At 52.2% G+C, this 12549-nt stretch overlaps 1 protein-coding gene across 1 annotated transcript in view; it reads left to right on the top strand.

Annotated features, from left to right (window-relative positions):
* The window catches only part of MEGF8 (multiple EGF like domains 8), a 634126-nt gene that overhangs the window by 567474 nt on the left and 54103 nt on the right, over positions 1-12549 (top strand). Inside the window, exons 40-41 of the mRNA XM_085615576.1 lie at positions 1663-1833; positions 3474-3604. Coding sequence (XP_085471702.1) covers positions 1663-1833; positions 3474-3604 — 302 coding nt within the window. The remainder of the gene's footprint in view (positions 1-1662; positions 1834-3473; positions 3605-12549) is intronic.

Genomic DNA, 12549 nt, shown 5'->3' with positions numbered 1-12549 from the left:
GCTGTGCTATTAGAGGCGGCGCTGTGCTATTAGAGGCGGCGCTGTGCTATTAGAGGCGGCGCCGTGCTATTAGAGGCGGCGCCGTGCTATTAGAGGCGGCGCCGTGCTATTAGAGGCGGCGCCGTGCTATTAGAGGCGGCGCCGTGCTATTAGAGGCGGCGCCGTGCTATTAGAGGCGGCGCCGTGCTATTAGAGGCGGCGCCGTGCTATTAGAGGCGGCGCCGTGCTATTAGAGGCGGCGCCGTGCTATTAGAGGCGGCGCCGTGCTTTTAGCGGCGGCGCCGTGCTATTAGCGGCGGCGCCGTGCTATTAGCGGCGGCGCCGTGCTATTAGAGGCGGCGCTGTGCTGTGATCTGAGGCGGCGCTGTGCTGTGATCTGAGGCGGCGCTGTGCTGTGATCTGAGGCGGCGCTGTGCTAAGGTCAGAGGCGGCGCTGTGCTAAGGTCAGAGGCGGCGCTGTGCTAAGGTCAGAGGCGGCGCTGTGCTAAGGTCAGAGGCGGCGCTGTGCTAAGGTCAGAGGCGGCGCTGTGCTAAGGTCAGAGGCGGCGCTGTGCTAAGGTCGGAGGCGGCGCTGTGCTAAGGTCAGAGGCGGCGCTGTGCTAAGGTCAGAGGCGGCGCTGTGCTAAGGTCAGAGGCGGCGCTGTGCTAAGGTCAGAGGCGGCGCTGTGCTAGGATTAGAGGCGGCGGTGTGCTACGGCGGCGCTGTGCTAAGATCAGAGGCGGCGCTGTGCTACCGCGGCGCTGTGCTAAGATCTGAGGCGGCGCTGTGCTAAGATCTGAGGCGGCGCTGTGCTAAGATCTGAGGCGGCGCTGTGCTAAGATCTGAGGCGGCGCTGTGCTAAGATCTGAGGCGGCGCTGTGCTAAGATCTGAGGCGGCGCTGTGCTAAGATCTGAGGCGGCGCTGTGCTAAGATCTGAGGCGGCGCTGTGCTAAGATTGGAGGCGGCGCTGTGCTAAGATCGGAGGCGGCGCTGTGCTAAGATCTGGGGGCGGCGCCGCCCCGGGCCGGCGCCGTGCTGCCATCTGGGGGCGGCACCGTGCTGCCATCTGGGGGCGGCGCCCTGCTGCCATCTGGGGGCGGCGCCCTGCTGCGATCAGTGCACAGTGAGCCTGAGAAAAAGTAATGATTTTGGAAAAGACCTTTTGGCCTGGCACAGTGATGTGTACAGACACTCGGGAGTGAAGCATGGGTGAAAGTGCAGTTCAGAAAGAATGACCGCAAATGTCTGCTACCTGGCCCTCCAGTGTAAGTATAGCACTTACATGGCAAGATTGCCAAGCACTGGCAAGCAGGGTGCTGTCTGCAAGCATATTGTAAGGATTGGTGCTGTCCACAGTATGAGCTGTCTGTAGGTGTGATCGAGAAACTAACAGGGTAAAAGGTAAACAAGAAAACAATACACTACTATTGCACACTACACAAGGAAATGAACCTAACTTGAAAGAAAGGGGCAAAGGGGAGGACTGGCTTTCGGCCCAGTATGCCAGTCTCCTGTGAATAATAGGAGGTGGGGCCGCTGATCGGAAGAGGGTATGTGGGCAGATCTACAGCGAATAGTCCCAAAGCTGAACAGTGAACTGTGTTTGCTCTCTCTGTGGGATGCACTGATGTGTTCCTCCAGCTCATACCAAGCCTCTCTCGCCTCTCCTCTCCTCCTGCAGGGTGAACATTGCGAGAAGTGCAAGCCCCTCTTCGTAGGTTCCGCTGCCAATGGAGGGACCTGCAAGCCCTGTCTGGACTTCTGTCGAGGGAACAGCGCCATCTGCATCAGCCGGGACGAGTACGATAAAGCGAAGGTGGATCCCGCCAAGTTCCCATTGGAGCGCTCCCTGGTAAGCAGAGATGGCCAATCCTTCCCCGGCCTGAGGCGGGATGTGGTCTGTGCTGTTTTTGAGGATGGCTTGGAAGCTGGTGACGCCGACGTTTGTTACTTCTGATGCTCGAAGTACGCTGGCCGCATGCGGCTCTCCCAACCAACATGTGTGGCCTCGACTCAGCCTGAACTTTAAAATGAAGCTAAATAGAGGGCAGTTATAGAACGGTTAATTAAAGTTAAAGGAAGTAATTAGAGTGTCTTACACCTATTAACTTTAGAAACACCTTCATTTTTAAAGGCATTTTGCAGCAAAAGTGTAAAAATAGGTTAAAGTTTGTTCAAAAAAGTCTATTTCATTATTATGCAGAACTGTTTCATCTTATTACATCAGATTATTACAGTGTATTAAGAAGTGATAGTTTCAAACATGAATTTAGAAACCTTCATTCTCTGTTCCCCCACCCTGACAACAATACTAATTGTGATTTAATAGGCAAATCAGTTGGTTTGTGCACTCTTTGAGTAGCCTGTGTTCCTATCACACATGAACAACCCTATTGTTTAATAAACTAAACACAGAAGAAGGTTTTGTAGGGTGCACAAACCCTAGTTCACACTATAAACGAAACCTCTTAGGAATGCTCTAAAGCCACCCACTTAGCCATATTTGGGATCTATACTTCCAGGTAGTCTCAAGTAAGCTCAGACTTCCTTCTAATAGAAGTATCTGCAGTCCGGGGTACCAGTGCCTCCATCATTCCACACTGGAACAGGTGTAAGGTGCGTGAGATCCATGAGGAACCAGCGGGAGATTCTACATGGTAGCATAACCACCTTTATCAGGGCCACCCTTCCAACCACCGATACAGGGTGGTTTGAGCAATCCAGCTGGGAGGGCCCTGCGCTGTCAGAATGTACGGGGCCCAGTTGAGATGATTATTGTCTTTGAACTGCAGCCTTCCTGTGTTCTCGACCGCCAACATGGGAACCAAGTAATTGACTCTCAGGGTAGTGAGACAAGCACGTCCAAGGCTTAGTCAGGGGAGATGCTGTGGGCTAGCCTCCGAAAGCAAGAAACACACAATAAATCGCTGTGCAGTCAGTACTTTGATTTAAAAAAAAAGTACTTTATTGTATGCAGAATTAAATAAGACTTACAACTTAACAACTATACACACACTGTTGGCATGTTGAAGTGCTTAAGAAGACTCCTTTTGAGTGGCCACACAACATAATCAGAAAGATCAAGTGTCCCCTGAAAGTACCACCGTGTTCCTCTTCTGGAGAGTGTGTGCATCAGCAAACCATAACCCCTAAGAACAAAATCGCCCATATGTGCCTAACACAACACATGGGTGCATCAGTAAAGGGGCAGGGCTGCTGTAATTGTCACGCTGCAGAGAAAGTGGATGGCACTGAGAAATTAGGGGCATCTGCCAGCATCTGCTAGCATCTGTGTAATGAGGTGGGGGGTGATGAAAAAACCTATCCTCCAAATGTATTCTGTGGGGATGTTGCTAGTGTTTGAGTACCTTTAGCAGCACACCACTCACTATATTATATTTCCACATTGGAGAACTGCTGTTACAGGTAAGGATAGCTATCTCCCCATACATCCATGCAGATGTTACTCTCACGAATAATGCCTCTTTTCAGATCCCGGGCTGGGTGCCGGAGGGACCCGCTGAAGACGTTGCCATATGTGTGAACTGCCAGAACAACAGCTTCGGGGAGAAGTGTGAGAGCTGCCTTCTGGGATACTTTCTACTCGAAGGGAGGTGCACAAAGTAAGGATGCTACATCCCTAGGAAATCTGCGGAACCTGCCGCACACAGCCCAATATAGCGTAACAATCCCTGAAATGAACACATCCTTGTAAAGACACTCAAATCCTGACTGCGAGTGCACTCCGCTGTCAAATTACTAGAGGCGTGCACAACTGACTGTCACGGTGCTGTGTGAGTGACAGAGAGGAGGACTTGTGTGCTTGTCTACAAGAAATCAAAAGCCTCAGTGACAATGTAATATATAATCACACTCGAGTGTTTGATAATATGAATATGCACATATTCAAACACTAGAGCAGAGGTCTTCAAACCTTTTTGCTCTGAGCCCCCCTAAGGAAAATATTTTTAAGTCGGGCCCCCCTCCAAAATTTTATGGCAAGACTTGGGTGAGCGGAAGTGGTAAAGTTGAGCAAAGCTGAGTGTGGGGCTCATGTGTTGTGAAGCTGAGGGTGTGACAGCGACCAAGGTGCCTGCTACCTGAAAGAAATGTAATTGGGCGCCATTGGTTAATCACCAAATGTAAGGCCTGCTTGGGACCCAGTGTAAGCCTTAATTGATAGTCACTGGAAGTTTCATGATGACAAGTGACATAAGGGTGTTGAATTCTGGAAAGTATCATTTTAATGGATACTTATAGAAATGCTTGCACTGAGTACTGTCTGATTACCTATTACTAAAGACATGCTTTGAAAGCCCTTGTTTTATCATAAACACTAAACCCAGAGCCACTGGAATTGTACGATTCTGTGGCTTTTTTCACATAATTATGGATCTTCCACATTTGCCACATAACCCATCACCTGGTGCTTAAGCTGCAGATTTTATAAAAAAATATATGTTCGAGGCATATGAGCTGCAGATTACACACTTGTGCATAGATCGCCATCTGGTGTTGGGCCCGGATGTTTGCAGTTGTTTTTCCTCTTGGAAATTCTTTGGAAGTCACGAGGTCGGTGACTTCTCCTTTGGATCGTATTGCGCATGGGCTTCGGCTCCATCCTCAGATTGTTTTTTTCCGCCATCGGGCTCGGATGTGATCTTCGCGCTCCGGTTCCGAACAGCTTCCAGTTCGACGATCGACGCGCAATCCTCACCCTAACTCGCGGTATTGTTTCCGATCGCGATCTCCCCACTCAACGCGCCTCTCATCGGCAAAAACTTTCGATTCCGGTCGTCGACGATGGCCTTCGGGCCTACCCAAGCTCCAGTCCTGGCAAATGGAAAGGACTCCCTTCAAGAAGTGCCCTCGATGTGGGTCCAAGTTCCCCCACACCGATCTCCACGAAGTATGCAATCTCTGCCTCTACCCTGAACACGAGGCTTGAGATTGTCCGGCGTGTAAGTCCTTCCGGTCCAAGAAAACCATTCGAGACCGAAGGGCCAGAAGAACCATGGCACACTCGTCGACGGCGATTCCAGATGACATCTTCGGGGAAGGCGTCGACGCTCCAGAAGAACACCACACCGACGAGGGACTCGTCAGCGCCTCCAAAGCTGACGATTCAGATGTGGAGGACATCACTCCGGCACAGAGGGTCGGGAGTACTAATCTACTCCCCACACACACATACACACACACACCCTCGCCGGCACCGAAAAAGGCTTCGGTTACGCCTTCGCCTCCGGGCCTAAGCAAGCCCAAAGACACTGCTTCCCACACTGCAGCTTCGGGCTCGGTAAAGAAGCCGATTAAGCCTTCCGGTGGCTCGGGCTCGAGCCAGTCCACCGTCTGTGCCGATAAACACTCTTCGACACCGAAAAAGAAAATGGCCTCCGCTTCGACACCGAGCCCCGCACCAAAACACTCTGTGTCGAGAACCAGCTCCAGCTCCTCGGTGCCGACACCATCTTCGGCACCGACCAAAAGCACACAAGGCCACCGACACTTCCAAGCCGAAATCCATCTCGGCGCCGACCAAACAATCAGACTTTTCCAAGCATAGTTTCAAACAACGAACCAGCACGGATAAAGCCAAAAAACCAACGGCCCGACGCCTTCGGCGCCGACATACCAAGCAACATCACCAGAACTCTTTACACCGGATCCATTACAAAAAAGACTAACCAAGGATCCTAAAACGAGACAGCTGGAAAAACCTGCTCCGCCTCCACCTCCAAAGAGGAAGGACTCTGCTACCTCTCCTTTCAGAATACCTTCCCCACCTCCACCGCCCCCTCCACCTTCCCCTCCTCCACCATCTCCGCCCCCACCTCATCATTCCCCAACACCCTCTCCGGATGATGATGATCAGGGGGACCCATATGATGACATAGGAGACATGCCCCAAGATTTACCTACAGGGGACCCCACTCCCACAGGCTCCCCAGACCCATGGGACGATTATAATATCCCTGACATCCCTAAAGTCCCACAGGATGATCTCTACCCTTCCAGACCTTCCCCACCAGAAGACTCACTGGGGTTCAACCATCTATTACAAAGGGCAGCACACTATCACGGAGTAGATCTCCATACCGACCCCGTGGAGGAGGATTTCCTCCTCGATGCGTTTGACACCACACATAGGACTACCTCCATATTGCCGATGCTCAAGGGAGTTATAAAACATGCGCCAGAGGTCTTTAAAGACCCAGTCCGAGCCAGGGTCATTAACCCGCACATTGAAAAGAAATATAAATCCGCCCCTACAGATCCCTCCTACATCAGAGGGCCAGCACCACTAGCTTCTCTGGTAGTGTCCACAGCACGTAAAAGGGCCAACTCCCAAGCGTCAGGCGAAGCACCACCACCAGACAAAGAGTCTAAACTCTTGGACGCATCAGGCAAGCGTACTGAATCCCAAGCTGCCAACATATGGCGTATCGCTAATACACAAGCGCTACTAGCCAGTTATGACAGGGCCCATTATGACGAATTAGAAGCCATAATGCAACATCTCCCTCATAAATACAAACCTAGGGCCAACAAGCTAATTCAGGAGGGCAAAACCATTACTAATACCTCCATACGTTGTGCCCTAGATGCAGCAGACACAGCCTCCAGGGCCATCAATACTAGTGTCCTCCTCCGTCGCCATGCCTGGCTAAGGATCTCCGGTTTTTAACCGGAGGTACAAGCCTCCATCCTCAACCATCCCTTTGCCCAGGAACATCTGTTTGGCCCAAAAGTGGATGAGGCCCTAGGAAAGATGAAAAAGGACACAGACACGGCAAAATCCATGGGAGCTTTACAATTGCACCCTCCCAGGCGCTCCTTTTGCCGCTCTTCCTTTCGGAGCACATCCAGAGGCGGCTACTCCGACACCGCTTCCACTTCATATAAGGCCCCTACCCAGTCCACCTTTACAAGGGGCTACCAAAGAGGCGGCTACAGGGGCAACAATAACAAAGGCAGAGGCAAAACAAACACCGCCCGTTCTGCCACAGCACCTACCCAATGACTTCCCTCCACTCCCCCCAGACCATCCCATTCCGGTCGGGGGCAGGCTCCAAAATTTTCTCCCTGTCTGGGCTACCATCACCTCAGACAAATGGGTAAAACAAATAATTCGGTCAGGCTACTGCCTAGAACTAATATCTACCCCCCCAAACATTCCACCTGTTAAATGGTAGCGGCAGTTTCAGTCGATAATCTTTCAAGGATTTGCCCGGCGGTAATCGCCTCTCATACCACTCGATGATTTACCAATAAAAGAGGCAGGCGCCGGAGACTGGAAGGCAGGAAACAAAGTTTTATTCCGTCGGAGCAGAACACATCAGATCAGACAGCAAGGTATCGTCACGAGGTGCTCTAACTGCGTCTCTGAGACCTGGTCTCTTATACACTGGTTTATTGCTTTATTACATATAGTACATTCTTGAGATTCCCTTGATGTGCGGGGAAATATCCCCTGAAGCCCCGGCTCAGATCCGATCCCACACATGGTTACAGTAGAGGTTCCCACCCTACCCGCAGTGGGAGATGGCTATCGCGCAGCAGGGAATTCCGCTAATTCCCGGGGGTGTGTGCAATCGGCCGGGTCTCAGGGGGTAGGGGCTTTGATTCTACTGTAATCCCTTTGATGTGGGGTGTTTCCCTTACAGTAGGGGCAATAAACTGCATCCGCAGGGCTAGGCGATGGCCTGGGACCAGTTCAGACAATGGGGCGCAGAGGAAGGGGGGGGTTTATCAAAGGAGAGGCATGACCATGTATGGGTTGTCGGTTGGAAGTTGTTCCGTAGCAGGGTCGCGCAGAAGGAGAGGGTTTATGGCCTGTATGAGAGAGCGGGGGTGGCCGGCGCGCGGGGGATGCTTGCAGCGCCAAGGGAAAACGCTGGCGGTCGAGAGTGAGCGGGGAGAGAGCGGGGTGCCTAAAATGGCGGCCGTGCATTCGTTGTGCGTGGCGCTGGGGAGAGGCAAGATGGCGCAGATAATGTTCAGTTTGCACGCTAAATTTCCACAGTCCTCCCTTTTAACATGTCTCGCCAGCTTGCCTAGTTTGGATCTATCCCCATAATACCCCGTACCTCCACCTCGTTCAGAGCTTTCATCCGCTCAGTTTCAAAGTCCAAAGTCTTAGGGCAGATGCAGTTCATAAAAAGTGAACATAAAGGTGGCAGACACTGAATTCCCAAGCAACATCCACATAGTAACACAATCGGTATCAGGATAAATGAAAACAGTCTCCATCCCCAACCTTTAATAGTGTCCCAAAACCAACTCCCCAGTGACCATTCTTCTTGTTCTTGATGAACCTCTGCGGACAGTCTGTGGAGATGTTCAATTGCTTTGTAGACTGAGGGTGAGTTATCCGGTACGTAGGTACAACAGCTGGACCCAATGATGCGGCATGCTCCTCCACGATCTGCCAGAACCACGTCTAGAACAAGGCGGTTCTGGAGAGCCACCAGGCGGACGGCCTGAAGCTCAGCGGTGTTGTTGGCGAGGGCGCCAGCTGTAATGTTCATTGCCGTTTCGACTGCCTGGGTTAGGTGGCGGATGGCACGGCTGTTTGCCATCGGACCCCAGAGTGGAACAAGGCCTTTGACTGCGTCCATGAACTGTGCTCCGGTGGAGTCGGCCTGCACAATGTCCTTGGCCCGTTTCTGTCGGTGATGGTTTGCTGGAGCCACATACGTCGGAGGAAGGACAAAGGCGATGTAGCAGGTGCCTCCCCAACCTTTCGGAAGCCAGGTGTAGGCCTTAGTACCACAGATGAAGTACATATTCGGGGAGGCAACAAAGGAGGGTGGGTCAACTGAGTCCAATGTTCGGGTGATGAGGCAGGAGCTGTGGCCCACCAGCTGTGCCCCCAGGCCTTCGAGGCATACAGACCCAGTGATGTTGATGACGGACAGGGCCACTGTTAGGGTGGCGGCCGTCCGTTTCCGGAGGTAAGAGAAGGTGGGTCTGGCTGGATTGTTGAACACTTGCATTTCAACTCGTTCTTTGGCAGGGATGTCCATGTGAATGGAAGTGTTCGATCTCAGAGGGCAGAAGAGGGCAGAAGTTCTTCCAGTTTTGTTCAGCCAGAACCCATGGTAAAAGTGTGACATGGTTCTGCCGGAAGTGGCATTGTCCTTGTAGCTTTCTTGCAGGAGGATTAGCCAGGCGAGGCAGGAACCATGGACAGAAAAAGGTGAAGGGATGAAAGGGATAGAGTGTCCAGTGGCGTGTGGTAGCAGTCCACAGATCCAGCAATTAGTGGCGTTGGTAGCAAGATTGTGTTGGTGGAGCAACTGCACAAAAGAGTTATTCCAGAACTCCTTACGCCTTTCTCGGAGTTGGGGTGAAAGCGAGATCAGATGATGTTCTTTCGTGGTGGTAGGTTGAACGGTGGTCAGTAATGTCTTATGAGCGGGTGTGCTCTCCTCCATGATCCAGAAGGTGACCATGAGGAGAAGGCAAAAGAGAAGGGTAATGAAAAGTGCAATAGTCTTTAAGCTGTGCATTCGGTCAATCTTTGGGTTTCTGTAGTGGATCTTCGGACGTCCGGTTGCTTCCATCATCTTCATGTCGGGCGCTTCCATCACCTTCAAGAGACTCGGTAGCGGGCAGAACCACAGACTTTGTTTTAGTTTCTCTCCTGGTGGCCTTTTAGGTGACTAGGCTACCGTTCTGAGATTTCCACTTAGCCTGTGGTCTGCTTAGCCGAAGTTCTCTCCTTTCGTCGCAAGTTATACCCTTCTTTGGATGGCACAGTGGGATCGGGATATTCAATCAACTCAAGTGTCTCTGTATCCGGGCCGCGGTTCAGGGATGGTCGGTCTTTGTCCAGTAGTTCCTCTTGGGTGGTGATGTTGTCCGTGGTTGTCAGGGTCGGTGATACCTTCTTGCAGTGGTGTGCATGCAGCCAATTGCGTTTCCCCTCCACTCGAAGAGCTGTTCGGGTGGTGATCAGGACTTGTAGGGGGCCCGTCCACCGGGGCTCCAGACTCTTGGTGCGCTGGAAGTTACGCACTAAGACGAAGTCACCGGGTTGGATGTCGTGTCCCGGGCCCCTGGAAACATCGGGAATGGCGTGCAGCACCTGCTGGTGGATAACAGACAATGTCTTAGTTAGGTTATACAAATAGTCAGACATGAGGACGTCCGGGACGTCGTGGATGGATGATGGTTTTGGTGCAGTCCAAAGGTTCATGGGCCGCCCAAAGACGACCTCGTAGGGGGTTAAGTGGTGTTTGGTGGGGGTGGAACGCATTGATAGCAATGCTAGTGGGAGAGCGTCTGGCCATCTTAGTCCTGTGGTGGCGACTATTTTTGCTATCTTAAGCTTCAATGTGGCATTGTGTCGCTCAACCAGGCCTGCAGATTGGGGATGGAAGACCGCATGGAACTTCTGTTTTACACCCAACCCTTTTAAGATGAGTTGGATAACTTCGGCTACGAAGTGGGGGCCATTGTCGCTCCACAAAATTCGACAAAGGCCGTATCGGGGGAAGAATTCCTTCAGTAGTACTTTTGCGGTAGTCATAGCGGTGTTATCATGGGTCGGGTAGGCTTCCACCCACTTGCTGAAGGCACATACAACGACAAGCACATACTTTAAACCTTGGCACCTTTCTAGCTGGACGTAGTCCATTTGTAGGACTTCAAAGGGGTGATTGGGGACCCCAAACCCTCCCCGGGGTACAGCAGTTCCTTTCCCGGGGTTGTGTTGGAGGCATACTAGGCATTGTTGGACCAGACGTTTGGCTGAGTCCGGTATTCTGTCGTTGTGCCAGACTTTGGAGATGAGTTCGATCATGGGGGCAGACCCTATGTGTGCGGGGGAGTGTGCCATGGTCAGCATGGGGGTCAAGTATGAGTCGGGTAGCAGCCATTTGTTCGAGTCTTTAGTTCGCCAACAACCGTCATCGTCCTTCAATCCTACCCGGGCCCATTCAGTTAATTCGTGTGGTGTGCTGGCTAGTTGGATATCCCTAATCGTTTCCCTAGCATCCTTCCATTTCTCAGTTTGTGACCTGGTCACGTACATACGGGTCGTGGACCTATTCTCGGCTGTGGTTCGGGCAGTAATGTCAGCTAGTGCATTTCCCTGACCTATAATGTCTGTCACCTTCTTGTGTGCCTGGCATTTGATCACAGCTAACCGTGTGGGGAGGAGGACTGCTTCGGTCAGGGCAGAGACTAGGTCTCCATGCAGGATGGGTGTGCCATGAGAAGTCAAGAATCCCCTCTCTTTCCATAAGAGCCCGAAGTGGTGAACTACCCCAAAGGCATACTGACTGTCTGTGTAAATGTTTGCGGTTGTCCCTGCTGCCAGGATGCAGGCTCGTGTGAGGGCAATTAGTTCAGCCGCCTGTGCGGATCGCTGTGTGATGCGGGCCGTCTCAACAACTGTTCGAGCTGTGGTGACTGCATAGGCAGCCGAGGTGGTGCCATCAGGGAGCTTGATGCATGAGCCATCCACCCACAGTTCTCCGTCAGGGTTCGGGAAGGCAGTATCCCGGAGGTCAACCCTACTCTTGGTCTGTTCGTCGGTGAGGGTCACGCAGTCATGTATAGGGGACGCATTGGGGTCAGTGTCAGGGAGAGGTAGTAGAGTGGCTGGATTCAGAGTGGTGCATCGTTTCAATGTGATGTGGGGTGCAAGCAGAGTCAGTTCGTACCCAGTCAGTCGTGCGCTAGTCAGGTGTTGAGTTTTGGTTTGGTTCAGGAGGGTATCAACAGCATGGGGCACCAATACAGTGAGGGGGTTCGAGAGCACGATCCCCTCACTTTGTCGGATAGAGACAGCAGCGGCGGCTACTGCTCGAAGGCAGGCAGGCAAGGCTCTGGCTACGGGGTCGAGAGTGGCAGAGAAGTAGGCACAAGGGCGTTGTTTAGGGCCTATGGACTGGGTTAGGACAGACAATGCGCATCCCTCCCTTTCGTGGGTGTAGAGGGAGAAAGGTTTAGTGTAGTTTGGGGTTCCTAGGACTGGGGCTGAGCAGAGGGCATCCCGTAATTCTTTGAAGGAGGATTGGCATTCGGGTGTCCAGGGGAGGGGGAAGGGGGTATCTTTAGCCAGCAGGGAAAGCAGAGGTTTTACGATAAGACTGAAATTTGGCAACCACTGACGACAGAAGGAGGTGAGGCCCACTAGGGACCGCACTTGCTTCTGAGTTTTGGGAACAGGGGTTTCTAGGATGGTTTGAATTCGGTCAGGGGTAAGTTTCCTCCCGTCTTTGGATAGTAGGTGGCCTAGATACGTTACTTGGGGCTGGCAGAATTGCAATTTCTTTCTGGAGACCTTGTGACCGTTCTCCGCAAGGAAGCGGAGGAGGTGAATGGTGGCTGTGACGGCAAGTGGAGTGGTGTCGGCCGCTAAAAGAATGTCATCGACGTACTGTATCAACGCCACTCCATCGGGTAGTTGGACTGCATCTAGTTGCCTCTTGAGGGCCTGGCTGTAAATACTGGGACTCTCAGTGTAACCTTGGGGTGCCCTACAGAATCTGTACGAACGGGCTTTTAAAGTGAAGCCGAACAGGTAGCGGCTGTCTGGGTGGATGGGGATGGA

Source organism: Triturus cristatus, chromosome 7 (assembly GCF_964204655.1).
Source record: "Triturus cristatus chromosome 7, aTriCri1.1, whole genome shotgun sequence".
Taxonomy (NCBI): domain Eukaryota; kingdom Metazoa; phylum Chordata; class Amphibia; order Caudata; family Salamandridae; genus Triturus; species Triturus cristatus.
Note: the sequence above shows the minus strand (reverse complement) of the source record. Positions and strands in the feature narration are given on the sequence as shown.